Genomic DNA, 14,883 nt, shown 5'->3' on the forward strand with positions numbered 1-14,883 from the left:
GAGCCGCGTACGCGTCCATGGTAATTCGCGCAAAGGAGCACGCCCGCGCGCTAGCCGCGTGCGCGTCCCCACTGCTTTTTGCGATCTAGGAGCCATCAGCCAGAGAGTTATGCCCTAGTTGGGCCAATTCCATGCTACTGGCCCAACTGAATTCACGCGTAGGCACACCTGGCGCGCACGCGTACCTCGACTATATTGCCTAGCGGCGTGTCAGCGCACCGTGCGCGTCCGCGTCACTCAACAAAACTTTACTTTCAGGCACTCTTTTCCAAGAGTTGGGCCAGAGTTGTGCCCAGCTTGTGCTGAGGGCACAACACATATGCACGCACATGCGCACCTGGCGCTCGCGCGCACACTCACATTTTGCTACTTCACGCACACGCGCACTGTGCGCGTCCGCGTCATTACTGCTTTTATCCATGTGCGCACACGCGCGCATGGCACGCACGCGTTGGTTTCGCGAACCAATTGAATGAGAGTGTGCCTTTCTCCCTCCATTTTCTTTTCTTCTTTTTACCATCACCCCTCTTCTTCACCTCTACCCTCCTCCACCATCCCTACCTCTTTTTCTCCGCCACCTCCGGCGGCAACCACCCCCTCCGGTGGCCCATACCTCTTTTCCTTCTCCTCTCCTTCACTAACCCTTCTTTCACCTCCATACCCTATCTCCTTCTTCCCCCTTTAAGGTACCCCCCTTTCTAAATCTTTATTTTTAGTTCCCCTTTCTTTTTTTTCCATCCCCTTAAGTACATGCTCTTATTTTTTAAGTAGTTGCATTCATATCCTCTTTGTTTGTTGCATTTTCTTTCCTTATTTCCTTTCATTTTCTCATGGGTGTTCTAAGTAGCACTTACTCTTGCATTGATGGGTTTGTTTGATTTTCTTGCTTTCTTTTGTATTTAGTAGTGTAATATGAGGATTGATGATGCTTTATGGGGTGTTACATTGTCACTCTTCTGTAAGTTCTTGTCATAAAGGAATGCACACCAAGTGTTTGATGAAAGACCCATATGACTTCTTGAAATTACTTTGACTAAAGTGTTCTCTATTTTGGTATTCCTTCTCATTCCCTTGTTTGTGAATATATGCATTGAGCTTACTACATTTCTTGTTTCATTTCTACATGCTCATCCCTTGTTCTCCACTTCTTGTTGTTGATGTTAAGAGTGTGTGCCTCTCATGCTTCTTGTTTGCATGCCTATACCACTCATGCATCACATGCTAGTGACTAGCTATGATCTTCATTTTTGCCTTAGTTACATGTTGCAGCTGTCATGTCTCTAAGCCATTTAATCTCTATGCTTTATCACTTGCATGATTATTCCTTCTTGGCGCCTCTTTAAGCTTAATTTCACCACCTTGCCTTCTTTTCTAGGATGGTGCTCAAAAGAGACAATGGAAAGGCGCCTAAGAAGGCACCATCACGGTCTACTAGCAAAGCACACCAAGGCTCGTAACCTAAGGCCCTCCTCACCAAGATTAGGAGCGTTGCTAACATTGATGTTTTGGAAAAAGGCAATCCGGCGAGGGATCCGAACAAGTTCCCCAACCGCTATTGTGAACTTGTCTATCCCTTGATCAAGCCAAGGAACTATCATGCGGAGCCCCTTCTAGCCCCTCCGGCTCATGTCATACCGCTCATTTTGCCCCGCATCGAACGGCGGCAATGGGAATTCTTATTGAGGAAGCCACGGGAGGCGAACTTGTCATGGGTGGTTGAATTTTACGCCAACTACCACTCTTCTTCCCTTACATCGGTATTGGTGTGCCAAAGGCAAGTTCCCGTCACGGAGGAGGCCATTCAAAATGTGCTTAAGACTGGACCGTTAGCGGATGGGGTTGATGCCTATCAGGATATTTTGTCAGCCCGGTGCGAATATGCGTTTGATTGGGATGCTATCCTTAAGGTCATTGCCACACCCGAATCATTCTGGATTCGAGGAAGGATGAGGCCCCGGCCCAAGGGCATTGATGCACGTTTTCTCACCAGAGAGGCTCAAGCATGGGCCCAAATTCTAGCCAACTACGTGCTCCCAAGCACCCATGGCTCATCTATCACTGCCGAGTTGGCCTTGTTGGTTTGGTGTGTCCTCACAGAAAGGCCGGTGCATATCCCCCGTCTCATCCGCCAATCTATGGGCCGTATTCATGCTAAGGGGAATCTACCTTTTCCCGCTCTAGTGAATAACTTAGTCACCGCAACCGGTGTTCCCCGAGAGACCAAGGATAGAAGGGTCATGATCCCGATGGACGGGGATGTTGTCCCAAACGGGAGGTACCTTTACCCTCCGGCGGACACCGAAGAGCCACACTTATCCATCCCCATGAGCATCCCCTCTACCTCATCCACACCACCAAAGTCATCCATGCGACGCATAGAGGAACTCCACAAAAAGCTTGACCGTTATGAGCGGTGTAACCAACGCCGATACACTTTTGTCAAGAAGCTTCTAAGCTGCTTAGCACCACCTATGGAAGAACCGGAAATTTCCACGTCCACCGGCGCTGATAATGAAGAAAGCGATAATGATGAAGAAGTGGATGGACACTCGGAAGCCGATCAACCACTCCGTCTCACTCAAGGCACGGAGGACCGTGCCAACTTCTAAGTGTGGGGAGGTCGTTCGACCGACCGGTCTCCATAGGTAACACCCAAATAAATTCCTTAAACCTCTTTTCTTAACTAGAGTAGATTGCATACTAGGTCTTTCATTCTTGGAATCTTTTGCATATTAGTATCTCTTAATAAATCCACTTGGTTAGAGCAATGACTTCTATTCTAGAAGACTAGAATTTTACGGCAAACCTACCAATTTTGAAATTTGAAAATCTTTTGATGCTTAACTTGTTTAAAGAATGTATTTTGGAACATGGGATTTGAGCCAAGACCACAAGCAAGTGAGTTTTAAGCCTAATGGTGTGGTTATATCTTATAACCACTTATTTTTCCTTCTTGTGTGCAATTGTTCTCTTCCTACGATTGTGATCTTTGATTTGTCTAATTCTATATGTCCATTATTCCTTGTATTCATGCATGTATATGATTGAGGCCATCATTTCATTAGCTCACTTACCCAAATATCCTTACCTTTTATATCCCATTGTTAGCTACTTTGAGCCTTTGATTAACCCACATGTTCTTAATTTAGCACATTACAAGCCTTAAAGCGAAAAACAATAAATGTCCTTATTTGGATCTTTGATTAGCTTAGGCTAGTGAGTGCAAGTATCATTCAAGTGTGGGAAACTTGGGACATTGGGGGAATAAAAGGGTAATTTCGTATTTGTTGTAAATATTGGGAATTGGGTACATGCTCATGTATTGATTAAATGTAAAACCTTGTGCATTGAGGTTTTGTTACATATATTGCAAAGAAAAAAAATGAGAAAAAGAAAAGAAAAAGAAAAAAAAAATATATATAATAGTATGAAAAAGAAAAGAAAAAAATATATAAAAAAAAGCAAGAAAAGAAAAAGAAAGAAATAAAATGGGGACAAAATACCCCAAAGTAAAGTCAACAAGAATCAATGCACGAGTATTGTGAAATGAAAAGAAAATGCATGAGTATGTGAAAGAGTGAAAGAAGGGGTAGTTAGGTTAGCCGTAAAATTGTATAAGATGTCATAGGTTAGGTGAGAAGTTTAAGCTCATCAAAGATTCAAATCTCAAGCTCACTTGACCAAATATGCATCCCTACCTTGACCCTAGCCCCATTATAACCTAAAGAAAAGACCCCATGATACTTGTATGCATGCATGGAATATATGTTGATTGTTAGAAGGAAAAACAAATTTTAGAAAAGCATGAAGTATGGGAGGATTGAGTGATCAACCCTATACACCGAGTGAATGGAGTGCAAACACTTCCGGTGAGGGGTTCGAAGCTCAATTCCTTGTTCCCGGCTCTCGCGAGCGTTCTTCATACAAGTTATGCATATTTCACTTTGATGACTAGAATTGGAAGAGTTCATACATTGCCACCATTTTACTCTAAGTGCACATACATATGTGTCTTCTAGAAAGATTGAATTACTCTTGGCCAAGTAGATAGTAGCATGCATCTTAGTTGCATTCACGTAGATATATCGCGTCACATGAGTCCTACACCCTTGTAGTCCTTTGACCTTTTGCTCTTCCATAGCATGAGGACATGCTATACTCTAAGTGTGGGGAGGTTGATAAACCCCGTTTTTAGGGTTTATCATGCATAGAATCTAAGGGTTTTATCAATGATCTTCCACACTTATTCATATAAAACTGCATGATTTTGTGTCTCTTTCCCATTTTACCTCATAGATGAAAATATGCTTCTTTTGCATCAAAAATTGATATATTGAAACCCTCCTCTATTACCATTAGATGCCTTGATCTGTTTGTTAAGTGATTTCAGAAGTTACAGGGCAAAAATGGCCAAGAGCAATGGAGGAAGCATGCATGAATGGAAGGAGCATGAAACAAATCAAAGAATTGAAGTTAGGCCATGCGCGCGCACGCACACCGTGCGCGTACGCGTGGATGCGTTCATCCAGAGCCAGCGTAGTAGAGCCGAGAGAGGAGCCGGCGCGCTTATATGGCTGGGCCATATCCCTTATGACGCTCGTGCGCACCGTACGCCTGCGCGCAGATCGCAAAAGAGCCCAAGGGCGCGTACGCGTGCAGTGCGCGTGCGCACCGATATGCGCACATGATTTTTTTTAATGGAACACGTGCCCAACATTTTCAGGGGGTTCTCAAGCCCTGTTTTGGAGCAGAATTTGGAGGAAAAAGCTTAAGAAGACCAAGGATTAGGAGTGCTAAGACAATTAGTCATAATTCTATATATTTTTAGGAAGTTAGTTACATTTTGTTTTAGAGAGAGAAACTCCAACTTCTCTCTAGGTTTTCATCCTCCATTGCAAGTTTCCTTTGAATTCTTGGTGAGATCTATTGCTAATTGACTTTTTGTTTTGCTACAAGTGTAGATCTACTTTTCTTCTACTCTTAATTGATGTTCTTTTGATTCAATTCCTTAGATCTAGATTTGGTTCATTTTGTTACTTTGAATTTGGATTAATGAATTGAAGTTTCATTCAATTGTTTGATTGTTGATGATTGTTTGGATTAGATAGCTTTAATTCAATTCTCTTCTCTCAATTGCATCATGTTTTCTATAATTGCCTACCAATTGTTTGTGATAATGATAACCTTAGCTATGGAGTAGATTTCTCTCACTTGGCTTAGGGGTTGAGTTATTGGAGACACTTGAATAGTGGATATCAATTGTAGATTATGAATTGAGAATTGCTAATTGGCTTAGAGTGTACTAAAGCTAGACTTCTCTAGGGTGAGACTAGGCCTTGTGACTTAAGTTAGTTACTCTCACTTGACTTTTCCCCATTGTTAGGAGGCTAACTAAGTGAAGCAATAATCAACTCTTATCATAATTAAAGGAAACTATAATGATGGAACTTCCAATGCTCACCCTTGGCCAAGGCCTTTATTTCAATTAATTGTTGATTTCCTTGCTAGTTTGAATTCTTGCACCAACTCTCAAAACCATACAAGATTTCCTAATCAATGATGCACATTCTAAAGAAATTCCTAGGGAGAATGACCTGGGATCAATACTCTCGGTCATATATTTTAGAATTGTTTGATGTGGTATTCGTATGTTGGTTAGACTATACTCATGATCGGATTTATCATTAGTTTCTAATCGGCATAAGAATATTTACGTTCATCACCCGCTGACCACAAACCCACTAAAAACAAGTGAGGAAACAGCAAATAAGTCATCCTCCTGAAGAACAACACAAAGACTTAATGCATGATTCTAATTGAATAGATAATTATTTTATTAAATAAATAGAAAATTTGTAATCACATGGAAACAATGAAAACAACTAAGAAAGACAGGCTTATAATATAATCATATACAAAAGATAACCACACATCTCAAAGTGCAAGGCTGCATTGATATGTTACAGAACCTCAAATCTTCAAAGTTGTCACATATATTCCCAGATTATCCATATGATTAACTAGCATAAGGATAATCGAAATGCTACCACTGACTTACCTGAACTTGTCAATCAAACAAGGTTGAGTAATGTCTCTTCTTGTTCCATCTTTAGCTCCTCAATAGTTCCGCAGAACTCGGTGTTTAATGTCTCTGATGCTTTTAGCCTTTTCTCCATTGCTAACAGTTCTGCTTCTTTCTTCTTATCCAGATTTTGAGTTTTCAATTTGATGACTTAAATGGAAACTTGTGTCTTTGGCTTCATCCAACTCTTTGTCCATTCTCTCAATTGACTTGTTCAGATAAACATTCTCTAGTTCTGTCAACTCGAACCTTTTCCTCAACTTGTCAAGCTCCTGCTTAAGATCACAGTTCATACTGCTAACGTTGCCAAGGCATGATATATTAAAAAGACAAAAAACAGAAACAAAAAGAGAAGTTTCAACTTCAAAGAAACATGATAACAAATTATTTACAAGGAAAGAAAAGGAAGGCATGGTAGTATCAAATACCATTATCCTTATATATAACTAGTATCATGCAAATTGATAGTATCAACTATTGCGTGATTGCATCTACTCTAGTTCTTTATCTACTATTCCTCTAAAAAAGAGCACTATTACCAAGTTACCTACAATAATAATAAAGCAAAACAAAATAATGGAAAAGTTCACCTTTCTTCTGTTGTGCTTCTTATTGCTGCATGATATAGCCGTTTCCACTGCCATAGAAAGCATTAGTATTACACGGTCCCTCACTGATGGTGACACCATGGTTTCAGCCGGTGGAACGTTTGCAGTTGGATTCTTAAGTATTCTAGAAAGTTCCAAGAATCGTTACCTTGGGATATGGTACAATAAAGTGCCATCTAACACAGTAGCATGAATTGCCAATAGAAACACACCACAATGACTAGCAGAAAAGATGAAAATTCAATAAGTAAATTGAAATAAATAGAGCAATTAATATTATGAGTAATATTCATGAAGATTACTTAAATAATACACAATGCTTTCCTTACTTACTTGAAATCTGTAACTAAGTTTTAAGTTAGTACTCTACCGTTTCCTAATACTAAGCAAGCAAGTGATTTTTCTTTCTTTCTTTTAAATTTTGTTTTATTTAATCACATTGTAAAACTGTGACAAACTAGTTAAGCTGAAGTAATGTGATGAATTGATTATGCTAATTAGGTTTAACAATTGCAAATTCAGAATTTCATGATAAAAATAGTAGATACAAAAATTGCAAAAATAAATATAATAATCAAAGAGAGACCGGGAGGAACTTACAAGAAGCTGCGACGGTGACATGCTCTGGCATCGGGCTCACAGGGACGGCGACTGGGAAAGACATTGCAACGACGAGTCTGTGGAAGAAGAAGAACTTACATGTAGATTCACAAATCACAATGTGATAGAGTGAGAGAGAGAGAGCGCGAGCGAGAGAGAGGAACTCACATGAAAAGGATGGCGCGACAGTGGTTCGGCGGAGGAGAAAGAAGAAGAAGAAGAAGAAGATGAAGAAGAAGAAGAAGAAGGAGGAGGAGGAAGAAGCAGCTCTGCTCTCAGGCGGAGGAGAAGAAGAAGATGACGACGCTCTGCGCTCAGGCGTCGGCTGGCGGGTTTTCTCAAGCGTCGAAGAAGAAGAAGAAGCTCTGCTCTCTGCCTCTCTACATGACTGTGATAATGATTCCGTCTCTGATCTCAAGCGTTCGAGGATAAGAAGAAGCCTCCACTCTGAAGTCTGAACTCTGATTCTTTGAAGGTTTGGGACTTTGGGGTTAAATTCTGGGGGAATGAGTGAAATGAGGGACGCGGGAAGCCATACGCGAGAGTGATTTTTTGTTGATAAAAATCGGCGACACTTTCGTCGATTTAAGTTAAAATAAAAATTAACGCTTTAGTCGTCTATTTTATGCAATAAATCTATACCGTTTATTTAAGTTAGAAAAAAGATCTCTATCGTTTAAATTTATCAACGGTAAAAGTTGTCGATATTTTAATTATTAAAATAGACAACTAGTCCGTCGATTTTAAAAGAAAAAAATTTCAACCATTCTTCTGTCGATAATGTGACGATAGGATTGAAAGGTTAGAAAGTTATTAAAATAACAGACGACATCGTCGTCGATTTTAATATTTGATTTTTGATCATCTCTTTTTCATTTTATAGACAACAAGGCCGTCGAAAAATATCGACGGAAACTTGACCGTCGATTTTTGGCGTCGATAATTACAATATTTCTTGTAGTGTAACTACCTACTTAAATTCAAATCAAATCTTAACAATCATTCAAATCTAATCTAGAAATGAATTCTAATAACCAAATCTTATCTTTCTAGAAAAAATTAAATACTAACTAATCACTTAAATCTTAAATATTTGGATGAGATTAAGACTTCTCAAGAGTGTATATTCGAATTGGGTCTTGGCAAGTGTTACATCCTAAGAGTTTAGAGTTTGGACTGCCTTTTTATTTAATAAGTGATACATATACGGTTCGTACATCTAGTTTTAGGCTAAAAGAAAACCTTTTTATTTAAAATATTTTTTTTGGTAATATTTATTTAGTTGTTTTTATCATAGATTATACTTATCTTTAAGATACTAAAAATAAACAAATTTGTGTTTCAAAAAAGACTTTTAGGAATTAAAATTTTATGACACTGAGAAATATCATTATCTTTTAGTTGCTATTCTTGATTATTTTATAACAAACAAAATATAATATCACGAATTATATATATTTGTGTTTAGAAAATTAAACATATTAGTTTATGTATTATTTTTATTATAATTTAATGTTACGGATCCGGCCCACGGATCCCGGACCCGAGGTTAAACCCGAACCCGGCTTTCTGGGTCCAACCTGTCTCTCTCCTCTAGAAAGGCCCGAAACTGGCCCTCTAGAACTCTTAACCAACTTTCGAATTCAAACGTCTTCCCTATCTTGACCAAACAAGATAAGATAAGATAACTCCCATCACCTATAAATAGAGGACCCAAGTCCCTACAGGTATTCATTCATTCCACACACCTTACACCTCTCAGATCCATTCTGACTTGAGCGTCGGAGTGTCTTTGCAGGTACGTCCCCCCATTGCTCCAGTCAAGCGATCTGGCATCCGCCTCAACCTGCAAGTTCCCGATCCATCCCTCAACCCGTACTAGAGACATCTTGTACATTGGCGCCGTCTATGGGGGGACACTTGCACCGACTAAACCGGAATGGGGGACGTACTCGAAGAAGCCTCCTCAAGCCGGGATGACTCTCGATCAAAGAATCCGACCCCAGAACACCAGGAGGTCGCAAATCAAGGAAGGATAGCAAGTACAATCCACCATGCACAGAATAAAGAAAACGATCACGTCGTCACAGAACCGCGACACCCCGAGAAAACGGGGGACAAAGCGGCACAAATCATCCAAGATCTCTGCCTCCGGGTCCAAGAATTGGAAGGCAGATTGGTCGCCAAGGAAAGATACAACAATGAACACGGAAGCCATGCAACTTCTAGATCAAAATGTTGCCACGGCAGATCGCCAACTCGGCGACACGATAGGAGAGTCGATCGCAGCACCTCGCGCAATCGCAGGCGAGAAAAATTGCCAGAGCGGTGATACAGCAAAAGGTACAACCGCAGCGCTTCCCGAGATCTGAGTCGTCAGCACGACTCAGATGAAGATCGGTGACACCGAGAAACCAAGTGCACAAGAAACGACCACACGATAATGGGAGCGACACCTTTCACGGAAAGGATCTTGAAAGCAAAACTCCCCAAAGGTTTCGACAAACCCACTGACATGAAGTGCGACGGAACTAAAGATCCCCAAGAACATCTAACGGCCTTCGAAGGCAGGATGAACCTAGAAGGAGCGGCCGACGCAGTCCGATGCAGGGCCTTCCCAGTGACCCTAGCTGGGCCAGCAATCAAATGGTTCAACGCCCTCCCAAACGGATCCATAGCTAGTTTCCACGACATCACACGAAAGTTCATGGCCCAGTTCATGACCAGAATCACTAAAGCTAAACACCCTATCAGCTTGCTAGGGGTCACACAAAAACAGGACGAATCCACAAGAAAATACCTCGACCGCTTCAACGACGAATGCCTAACGGTCGACGGGCTCACGGATTCAGCAAACACCTCACCACCAAACTCGTGTGGACCATGCACGAGATCCAAAACATCGCCAAATATTACATAAATAACGAAGAGGTCAGCCAGGTCGTCGCTGCCAACAAGCGGCAACACAACCACGCCCAACACGGCAACTCGGCACCACGACATAACCCACCACCCAGAGAAAATCAAAGGGACCACCGCAAACTGACAAACACAATCCGACCACCAAGAATTGGCAAATTCTCTAATTACACACCCATGACAGCACCAATTCCCGAGATATACCACCAAATAGCATATCGAGGCATCATACCGAAAGCCCGACAACTCGAGAAAATAACGGGAGGCAACAAAACCCTTTACTGTGACTACCACCGAGGTTACGGGCACAGAACACAAGACTATTTCAACCTGAAAGACGCCCTCGAACAAGCCATACGAGACAGCAAGCTCCCAGAGTTCGCCAAAATCATCAGAGAACCAAAATATACGGAGAGAGATAGGTCGCCAGAAAGAGAAGGGCGCAACCCAAGAACCCAAAAACAACCCCCTAGGGAGAGCCCAGAGGAAGACCCAACCATCATAGTAAACATTATCACAGGCAAAGACGTATCAGGCAAGTCAAAATCAACACTGAAAAAAGATCTCAAAGTGATGGCCGTCAGAAACCAAACTCCAACCACCATGGCCGACAATACGATAACCTTCCTACCTAAGGACTGCCAGCATGGCACCTCGGCTGAAGACGCCCCTTTCATCATCTCGGCAAGGATCAGAACAGGACTAGTACAAAGGATACTGGTGGACACCGGTGCAGACTTAAACATCCTCTTCCGAGGAGCCTTCGACAAACTCGGGCTCCACAACAACAACCTCCAAACACACTGCAACGGTGTCACGGGACTCGGGGACAACTTTCTTAAACCGGACGGCTCAATCACCCTCCCCATCACCATAGGGACAGGTAACCAGAAGAAGACAATCCTATCCGAATTCGTAATCTTAAAAGACTTCACCGCCTACAACGTGATTCTCGGAAGAAAAACAATCAATGACTTCTCCGCCGTCATTTTTACCAAGTACCTCCTCATGAAGTTTAGAGCCGAAGACGGCTCCATCGGTACTATCCACGGAGACTGGGAGGTCACAGTAGAGTGCGACAACACCAGCCTAGCCCTACGAAAAAAATCCCGGGATGCGGCCGGAATATTCCTAGCCGACCTGGACGCTCGGCAAGACGACCAACCCAGGCCAGAGCCAGAAGGAAACATGGAAAAATTACAAATAGGGCCAACCAAAGAGGAATACACCTTCATTAACAGGAACCTCCCATACGACCTTAAAGAAGACCTTTCCCAATTTCTGAAACAAAATAGAGACTTGTTCGCATTTACACCAGCCGACATGCCGGGCATAAATCCCGACCTAATGTCCCACTGGCTGGTCGTGGACCCCAAAGCCAAACCAGTAGCACAAAGGAGACGAAAAATGTCATCAGACCGAGCCGCCGAGGTCAGAAGGCAAGTTAAAGCCCTACTCGAAGCCAACTTCATCAGGGAACTCCCCTACACGACCTGGCTAGCCAATGTCGTGCTAGTAAAGAAATCTAACGGGAAGTGGCGAATGTGCATCGATTACACGGACCTCAACAAAGCCTATCCAAAAGACGCCTTTCCCCTACCAAACATCGACGGATTAGTAAATGCCGCATCCGTCCATCGATACCTCAGCTTCATGGACGCATACTCCGGCTACAACCAGATTTCGATGCACCGTTCTGACGAAGAAAAAACAGCGTTCATCACCCCAGACGGTACGTACTGCTACACAGTGATGCCCTTCGGCCTGAAAAACGCCGGAGCCACCTACCAAAGACTTGTCAACAAGATATTCCAAAACCTATCCGGAAGCAAACTAGAAGTTTACATAGACGACATGCTCGCCAAGACCGAATCCGGCGAACAAATCATCAGCGACCTCAAGGTCATAACGAACACCCTACGAAAGAACCAAATGCGACTCAACCCGGCAAAATGTGCCTTCGGGATGGAGGCAGGGAAGTTTCTCAGCTTTATGATCACTCAACGCGAAGTTGAAGCTAACCCGGAGAAATGTCGCGCCATCCTTGAGATGATGAGCCCAAAAAACCTTAACGACATCCAAAAGCTCACCGGCCGACTGACGGCGCTATCACGCTTTCTCGAAGCATCGGCTCAAAAAGCAATCCCTTTCTTCAAACTGATGAAGAAAGGAGCCCCCTTCAAATGGGAGACAGAATGTGAAGAAGCATTCCAACATTTTAAAAGAGTCCTAGCGGAACCACCAGTCCTCGCCAAACCCCAAACAGGGGAGACACTCTACTTATACCTCTCCATAACGGAAGAAGCACTCGCAGCAGCACTCATCCACGAAAACGAGAAGAAAGAACAAAAATCCGTATACTTTATAAGCAAAGTCTTGCAAGATGCAGAAATCCGCTACTCGCGCCTAGAAAAGTTAGCTTTCGCACTCCTCACAGCCTCCCAGCACCTGCGACAATACCTCCAGGCCCACCCTGTCACGGTGCGAACCGACCAAGCGGTCAAACAGGTGCTACAAAAACCCGACCTAGCAGGAAGAATGCTTGCGTGGTCCATCGAACTATCCCAATTCTAGATCAAGTTCGAACCCCGAAATGCGATCAAAGCACAAGCCATGGCCGATTTCATCGCCGAGATGAGCCCGGGAAATTCCACCCCCGAATCATGGAAACTACAAGTCGACGGCTCATCAAACGTCACCTATGGAGGCGCCGGAGTCATACTCGAATGTCAAAACGGGGTCACGATCGAACAATCAGTACGATACGAGTTCCCAGTTTCAAACAACCAGGCAGAATATGAGGCCCTACTAGCAGGCCTAGCCCTAGCCAAGGAAGTCGGAGCAAAGGTCCTGGAAGTGAGTACCGACTCACAGGTAGTCAGTTCTCAAATTAACAGAGACTACCAGACGCGAGACCCCCTACTCCAATAATACCTCGCCAAGGTAAACGAACTGAAAGAAGGATTTGAACACGTTACCATACAACACGTCCCTAGGGAACGAAATGACAGGGCAGACCTACTTTCCAAACTAGCCAGTACCAAACCAGGACACGGCAACAAATCACTAATTCAGGAAGTCGTCAAGTCACCGTCCATATCGACAATGACTAACGCTTATCTGACACTCTCAAGCCAAGGATCATGGACCTACCCTATCCTGCAATACCTCCTCGACGGAACACTACCAGAAGACCCCAAAGAGGGAAAACGGATAAAAAGGGGAAGCTGCCAACTACACAGTTGTCGCAGGACACCTATACAAACGCGGATTCTCGCAACCCCTGCTCAAATGCGTCGAGCCCGGGAACACGGAGTACATACTCCGCGAAATCCATGAAGGTTGTTGCGGCCACCACATCGGAGGTAAAACCCTAGCCCAAAGAATCATCAGGGCAGGTTACTTCTGGCCCACGGTTATCCGGGACTCCATGTAGTTGGTGAAAAACTGCGATAAATGCCAAAGGCACGCCAATATCCACCAGGCCGCCCCACACCAGCTCAGCATCATATTGGCAGAGCGTCCGTTTGGCACCTGGGGGATCAACCTCGTTAGGCCCTTCCCTACGGCACCCGGTCAACTCCGGTATCTCATCGTCGCCATAGACTATTACACTAAATGGATCGAAGCCGAACCCCTGGCCTCCATCACGGCGACCCAATGCCGAAAATTCATTTGGCGATAGATTATAACTCGGTTCGGGATCCCTGAGAGCGTCATCTCGGATAACGGAACCAATTTCGCCGATAGGAAATTCAGAGAATTTCTAGGTGGTTTGCATGTATCCCACCGTTTCAGCTCGGTAGAGCACCCCCAAATAAATGGGCAAGTGGAATTCGCAAATAAAATAATTGTCAAAGGACTAAAGAAATGACTCGACGGAGCCAAGGGGCTGTGGGCCGACGAACTCGGATCAGTCTTATGGTCATATTGAACAACCCCCCAAACGGCCACCGGGGAAACCCCTTTTCGACTAACATACGGCGTGGAAGCCGTTATCCTGGTAGTGATAGGAGACCCTAGCCCAAGGAGAACGGTCGAGGGTCATGACGAAGAAGCAGAGCGGGACCTCACCAATGAGGTAAGAAGCATCGCCCACATCAGGGAACTAGCCCTAAAACAAAGAATTAGTCTAAGGTACAATCACGGCGTCGTCCGAAGAGAATTCGTACCCGACGACCTCGTCCTACGACGAAACGACATCGGAGCTCCAACCCCGGGTGAAGGAAAACTCACCCGCAACTGGGAAGGACCATACAGAATCAAGGCGGTAATCGGAAAGGGAGCATACAAACTCGAACGGCTAAACGTCGACGAAGTCCCAAGGACATGGAATGCCGCCAACTTGCGACGATACCACACTTAGGCTGACCCCCCTAGGTCATCCCTTAACTTTGTATTTTCCCTAATTGTTTCCTGCTTTATTTTATTTACCTTAGTCTTCGGTACAGCAAATTGTCCTATTTTTATGTTTTAAATATTAACCCCGGGTACTCTTTCCCGCCATAAACGGAGGGTTTTAATGAGGCCCAACCATCAATAAAATTCCATTAAAGACTATTCCTTATCAAAGTGTCCCAAAGACGGAACAAAAACACAGCCACCACTGGGGGACCGATCACCCCCCAGGCCCCGAAATACGGATATCCATGTAAAACCGACCCCACGACGGTC

The 14,883-nt window shown here is 43.7% G+C and overlaps 1 protein-coding gene across 1 annotated transcript; it reads left to right on the forward strand.

The window, feature by feature from the left end:
• The first annotated feature begins 10,386 nt into the window (after positions 1-10,386).
• Positions 10,387-12,783, forward strand: LOC148564929 (uncharacterized). The gene is made up of 2 exons (XM_088487110.1): positions 10,387-11,753; positions 11,859-12,783. The coding sequence occupies exons 1-2, from the start codon at positions 10,387-10,389 to the stop codon at positions 12,781-12,783; spliced, it is 2,292 nt and encodes a 763-aa protein (XP_088343236.1).
• The last annotated feature ends 2,100 nt before the right edge of the window (positions 12,784-14,883 follow it).

This window comes from Arachis ipaensis, chromosome B5 (assembly GCF_059453495.1).
Source record: "Arachis ipaensis isolate K30076 ecotype BB chromosome B5, ASM5945349v1, whole genome shotgun sequence".
Lineage (NCBI taxonomy): Eukaryota > Viridiplantae > Streptophyta > Magnoliopsida > Fabales > Fabaceae > Arachis > Arachis ipaensis.

Excerpts from the sequence above, each read along its gene's own strand:
- LOC148564929 (XM_088487110.1), top strand. The coding sequence starts at position 10,387 with ATGACAGCACCAATTCCCGAGATATACCACCAAATAGCATATCGAGGC. Across the intron at positions 11,754-11,858 it reads TCTAACGGGAAGTGGCGAAT|CTTCATGGACGCATACTCCG; the intron begins GTGCATCGATTA and ends TCGATACCTCAG.